This window comes from Austrofundulus limnaeus, unplaced genomic scaffold (assembly GCF_001266775.1).
Source record: "Austrofundulus limnaeus strain Quisiro unplaced genomic scaffold, Austrofundulus_limnaeus-1.0 Scaffold54, whole genome shotgun sequence".
Taxonomy (NCBI): domain Eukaryota; kingdom Metazoa; phylum Chordata; class Actinopteri; order Cyprinodontiformes; family Rivulidae; genus Austrofundulus; species Austrofundulus limnaeus.
Genome location: NW_013952456.1, coordinates 1,763,226 through 1,769,844, shown reverse-complemented (window position 1 = coordinate 1,769,844; position 6,619 = coordinate 1,763,226). Strand labels below are relative to the sequence as shown.

Here is a 6,619-nt window from a genome sequence, read left to right as displayed (position 1 = left end):
AAGAACCCGTCCAGAAGACCTATACAATTTTTTTTCTTTTTGATTTTTACCTGGATTACTGAGATGCATCAGGACACGGACTGGAGATTTCCCCGGTCAGTCTGCTCAAGGCTCCTCTCTGCTTCAAATAAAAAAAACATTTTTTTAAACATTCTGTAATTTATTAATCATAACTCAGGTTTTACTTGGTCTGTCGACACAATATAAAAATTGATGTTTAGCTTGAAGTCTGTATTTTGACACGATTTGGAACAGATTTTTACAGAGAGCAAATCTTTCCCACTAGAGTGATTTAAATTGGTCATTCGGCTAGGATATGAGGCATCCAAAGGATTGATTGTCATATTAATCGTTATCATGATTCTTTTTTTTTTTTTTGCCAATATCGCCCAACCTCGTATTCATTGGGTAAATCTTGATATAATGTGACAATAACAAGTTATCCAACACTTTGAACCAGAGGTCTTCAACCCTGTTCCTCATGACGCACTAGCTGCTTCTCTGCTTAGGCACACCTGATTMAAATAATTAAAAGAGCTACTCTGTATATGTGATTGAATTATTTGAATCAGGTGTGCCTGAGCAGCTAAAACATGCAGGACGGTGAGACCTCTGCAGACCAGTCTGGTCTTTGAGGAGCATTTCCCTGCATGTTTTAGATCAGGGGTGCCCAAACATTTTCCCCAAGGGGGCCGAAATAAAAATCTATCCATGGCTGAGGGCCAAATGCAGTTATATAATACATGAAATACAAATACTTTTTTAAAGTAAAGTCCTTTATTTTTAACAATTAACCTGTGCAGTGGCCCTTTTTTGTTTTAGTTTGTCATACGCTCAAGTAGCAACGACTCATGGAACATTTCATAAATTGATAAAATAAGAGTTTTTGTGGCCTTATAAAGTGTGCAACTCTACATGCGGGGTTAAATCTGATCTAAATATGTCTTGTTGTCGTTTCATGTTTAATCCTAATAAATCAAAGATATGTCAGCACCATGACTGAAAACTACGTTCACTACAGCCCTTTTATATAGTCATTTGACCAATGAAAACACTGTGTTTCTACCTGTAGGATAACAGCTTACAACCTTGTAACTTTGGCAACTGTTGGTGGGCCAAATCAAATGGCTTGGCGGGCCAAATTTGGCCCACGGGCCCCACTTTGGGCTCCTCTGTTTTAGATGTTTCCCTGCTTTGACACACCTATGAATGAGTGATTGACAAGCTTCTGTTGGGTTGGAAACCACTGCTTTGAACCACTTCTGTACATTTGTACTACCAGTCACACATCAAGAAGTAAAATATCAATGTATCCCTCATTAAGAATATAGGCTTTTGCAATGTGATGTGATGGAGGGAGGAAGATGAGTTCAAATCCATTTTAACGCCTTTAGAGATACAGTTTGAGAAGTCCGATTTGGACACGAGGAGGAGGAACAGTGAGTGTTTGTAGAAGAATGTAAAAAAAAATGCAGCTACCAGTGGGAAAACACTAAGAGGAGATAGATGGATGACTTTAGAGAGGACCGAATGAGGAGGGATAAGAAGAGGAGGACATCGTTTATTACCATTGTTTTATTAAGTTGTAAGGTTTAATTGTCCCTCCCTCTCAGTGCAGCTTTCAGTTCATTCAAAAGTGTAAATATATTAACAGTGTTGTATAAAGTACCACAAAGATGCTTGAGTAAAAGTACAAATATCTTGCCAAAAAATTACTTTGGTAAAAGTTAAAGTACTTCTCAGGAATATTACTTGAGTAAAAGTCTTAAAGTATCTGATATGTTTTGTACTTAAGTATTAAAAGTAAAAGTATTGATTTAAAATGAACAGTTAGATTTTCTGTAAGGATATTTATTAGGAGGTGACCTCCCCCCAAAAATGCAGAAATAACTATATTGTATTAAAATAATTGATGTTAAGTTTAGGATGCACTAGTCTAGCTGTTTCAGTTTATATACATATATCAAGGCTGCGCAAACATTTTCCCCAAAATTAAAATCTATCTGAGGGCTGCGGCCAAATGTAATAATATAATTCACCAAGTACAAACACTTCTTAAGTACAGTCCTTTTATTTTAATGATCAAATCCTGCTGGAGTGTGGTATGATTTGTTTGTGTACAAACTAATACAGTATCAGAGTTTTATATATTTATACTTCTCATTCAACCACAATTAAATTCACTCCATAAAAGGCACAATTTATATGGATGGTATTTATTTTTTTACAATAACAAGTACAGATAATTGCGTGAAAATGTAAGAAGTAGAAGTAAAAAGGCTGAAACATAATTACTCAAGTAAAGTACAGATACACAAAAATTCTACTTAAGTACAGTTGTAAGGTTTAATTTCCCCCCTCACTCAGTGCAGCTTTCCATTCATTCAAAAGCGTGTATGTATGAAACCGTGGATGTTTACGTTAGTGCGCGCTTACGCGTTGCTTTACGGTACAGCGGCGTCGTTGCCATGACAACCCACATCCATTTGTATCCGTGTACAAAAAACAGCTACCCAGAGGAAAGCGAATCGACGTTGCTGTTTGGAAAAATACACGATAAGTTTTTTTTTTCTTTGAAACGTTTGAGTTGTTAGCATTAGTCCCTCGTGTTTCAGCGGTATAAACGCGTTTGTTTATGGAGGACTCGCTGGACGATAAGACTGGAGCCGCAGGAGGAAGTGAAGGACCTGCAGCTTCTGATGAAGCCATCTCATTCCTGTCCTCCTTTGGTGAGTTCACTGACTTTTACAAGCGCTCAGCTCCATTTAAAGTAAACTCAAGTCATGTACTGCTTTCAACATTTCGTTTGTAATACCGTAATGTTTGTAATCTACAGCACGTACTATAAAAACCCCTCATTTAATTATTACTTTGACCAGTCAAAAATCTTTGTAGTTAGTCAGATGTWATAGTATTCATGAGCAAAACTGCCTGAAAAACAGACCCTCAATAAAACTTGTAATGTAATTTTTTAAAAGGGTACCACTTTACAATAAGGCTGCCCTTATAGATGGCTTATAAAGAGTTTATAGATAGGTTATTAATTAATCTGTAAACACTTTAAAAATTATTAATAAGTTTATTATGCATTAATTAAGGACCAAAAAAGAGACTAAACTGTCTGGTTTCTTTCCAAATACTGAGCCGAATCTGTTTGTGTGTTAAACATTTCAAACTAGTTTACTACCTTGTGTCACTATAATGATTAAACATATATTTTAACATATAATATTGTGCTGTATTACTGCATTATAAATATCCACAAATYTTAAAGGGATCCTTTTTGTAAAGTGTAAAACTGTACACTGTTTTGGATGGGGTGGGATTATTTGGTATGCTAAAATTATGTGATTTTTTTTTTTTTTACTCTTTTGATACATCAACATTGTTGACAGTAGTTAAGTGTTTGAACAATAATTTCTAATATTGATAATCAACACAAAGTTTTAAAAATGGTGATTTTTCACATTAAAGACTAACTTTTGGCATTTATAACTGTTTATTTGTCTTTAATAAATAGTTTACTGTATTACACTTTACGATAAGTCTCCCTTTGACAGTTGTGAATACTTCTAATGCAGTAATACAGTACATTGTTAATATGTTAAAATTTGTGTTTCTTATTGTTATTGTGCTTTCAATGTAGTAACCTAATGAAATGTTTAATAAGCACCTTTAGATGTAATATGTAAATGAACAGGTTTGTCTTATTATTTGGTAAGAAACTGGACAGTTTTATCTCTTTCTCATCCTTAATTATTGCATAATAAACATTTATTAATGATTTATAAAGTGTTTACAGATTAATTAATAACCTATCTATAAACTATAAGCCATCTTTAAGGGGAGCCTTGTTGTAAAGTGGTACAAAAAAGCTTGCACAGTAAATTCTCCTCACCAGTTTTTCATACATTTTACTGAACATAGATACAATATTTTCAAACATGGGAGAAAATCCAGCCATCATTTGTCAGCTGAAAGACTTTTTTTTGCAGGATTGTTCAAATTTTCTTCAGAAGAGATTAACAATATACATCTAAAAATCATAAACAATACATTTTATTTGAAGGAGACTTTCATGACACTCAAAAACACTAAATAAAATTCAGTAACAAAAGAATAAAACAACAATAAAACATCATAACTTAAATGGAGGTAATGAGAAATGGATGTTAAACAGAATATGCCCGTTTAAAAAAGAGATTTAGGTTGTGATTTAAAAATGGAGATGGTGGGWGAGTTTTTAATGTTCGGGGGAGAGCGTTCCAGAGGTGGGCTGCTGAGTGACTGAAAGCTCTCGAGCCCATCAGAGCTGCTGCTGGGTTGAGGCGGAGGACCTGAGAGTGTAGGTGGGTGTGTTAATGTGGAGAGGGTCTGTGAGACACTGGGGGGACGAGGTTATCGAGGGCTTTGATGGTGAGGAGCAAGATTTTACAGGAAATTGGATGGGGAGCCGGTGAGGATGTTGCAGGATGGGTGTTATATTAATAGAGGGGCTTCTTGAGCTTTGAAATGTTCCATATTTACAACATTTGGTTTTAATTCAGTGAGAAAACACGCATTTTAAAATTTGTTAGCAGTTTTCTTGAACATGGTCTAAACAAATCAACACGTTTGTTTTCTGCACATTCAGTACAGAACAATGAATACTGATTAAACAGGTATAAAGATAAGCTTGTAATTGGGGTGGCAGGTTGAATAAAAGAGGTTAAAGTGCCTGTGACATCAAAGTTTTGTAATATTATGAATGCATTTTTGGAAAGATAACATAGATAACATATTGCAAAAAATATTTTATACCGTTGAGATGAACAGTTGTTGAGATATTTGCATGTGAAGTAACAGGAAGTGATGTCAAAGGGGAATGTCTGAATGCAAACAGAGAATCGCTACAATGGCCGACAACACAGTTTTTATCAAAGAGAGTTCAAAGTATGGTTTTAATAAACAAAGACCAGAGAGTTTTATTTATTGAAGAGTTCCCCTTTGATGTCACTTCCTGTTTCATTTTGGCTGAGCCAAATTCAAAAGAAAATATGCCAGTTAAGTGACAAAATGGGTAAAATTATGTTTTTTATGCCAAGTTTRTTAAATATAAAGACATTTTCTTTGACTTTTTGTATTTGAAGGATATGCATGTCACAGGTACTTTAACTTATTTACTGAATCATGTTTGTGGGTGTCAGCTGTGTGTTATGCAGAGGTCTATAAAGTAATTGAGAAAAATAACTAAGTAAAAGTAAAATTACATGAACAGAAAATGACTTTGATAAAATTAATTTCACTGATGAGAAAACTACTCAAGTAAAAGTCATAAAACTGTTCACAAAAATCGGGAAAATAAAAGTTAAAGTAAAAGTACTTTTACACACTCTCTAAGAAATAAACTGTTAATTTTACTGAAACAAACTGATCAGCCAGTTTGAGTAAATTGAGCAAAATATTTATATACTTTGCTCAATTTACTCAACTAGGCTTAGTGGAGCCAGTTGACATGAGTTGAGTAAATTCAACACCTCATTTTTTAGAGGTCATAAACATCTTTCATCATGAGTTTGAACATATTTAATTGTGTTAAATTTTAAAGTAAAGAAGTAAAACTATAATTTTTAGCTTTAAAATGTAACAAAATAAAAGTACCTATTTAAAAAAATAATAGGTAAAATTACAAAAAAACTGTAACAAAGTAAATATACTTAGATTATAAACCTCTGGTCTCATGTCCTGCCTGTGTCCTTCCATGTTTGCCAGAAGCTGCAGAGCTGCAGAAGTGTGTGTTCTCAGAGACTCTGGGGACGGTGTCAGAGAGCGGCAGGGACCTGGGGCAGTTCAGTGTGACTMTGGAGTTTGCCAGCAGAGTCCAGCAGCCCTGCATGCTGCTGCGTGCTCAAAGCCACGGGGTTATTGATGGCTGRCCCTGTGGGACAACAGTGACAGGTTTGTGGGCAAGATGAGCCCTAACGTTTCACATTTACAAATGTGTTTATTACACACCTGTTCATGCCTTCTGTTCTGTTCACTTTTCACTACACAAGCTTATCTAAGTGCTGAACTGGAGGTGCTGGAGGAGGACCACCAAGAGTATGTGAAGGTGGGTCACTGCTTCACTTTAATTCAGCAAAATCAGTTTACAGTGAGAATTTAGCCTGTCATCTACAATCACCTGTTTTATATGTTTTTAATGTGTAACATTCCTGCCTTTTCCTGCAAAATCCATGTTTTTAGCCGTTAAATACATTTTGTTGTGAAGTTAGAGTCTCTAGGAGTTCAGAAAAGTTGAATTTAGTCTCTCTGCAAAAATATATTTATAATCTGTTTTCTGAACTGTCACATCCAATCACAAATTATTTACAACTGAACTGCCAAATAATAGTAGGTTATCATTCTCCTTTGGCTCTGGGTCAGACTGTGGTTCCAACATGTAAGGCTGGATGGACAAGTGTTCCCTTGTTGACATCTTTTAATTAATTTGTAAATAAAACTCAGCTAAAAAAATAAAATTTAAAAAATATGTCCCTTTAAAGCAGTGGTCCCCAAACTATGGCCCGCGGGCCGGATCCAGCCCGCCTCCCCATTTGGTCCGGCCCCCAGAACAATACCAGAGAGCATTTAGTTTTTT

The 6,619-nt window shown here is 35.2% G+C and overlaps 1 protein-coding gene across 1 annotated transcript in view; it reads left to right on the top strand.

Moving 5' to 3' along the window:
- Window positions 1-2,492: 2,492 nt before the first annotated feature.
- catip (ciliogenesis associated TTC17 interacting protein) overlaps window positions 2,493-6,619 on the top strand; it is a gene marked incomplete in the record, with an annotated part of 15,417 nt that continues 11,290 nt past the window's right edge. The window contains 3 exon segments of the mRNA XM_014008992.1: window positions 2,493-2,729; window positions 5,752-5,937; window positions 6,036-6,091. Coding sequence (XP_013864446.1) covers window positions 2,636-2,729; window positions 5,752-5,937; window positions 6,036-6,091 — 336 coding nt within the window.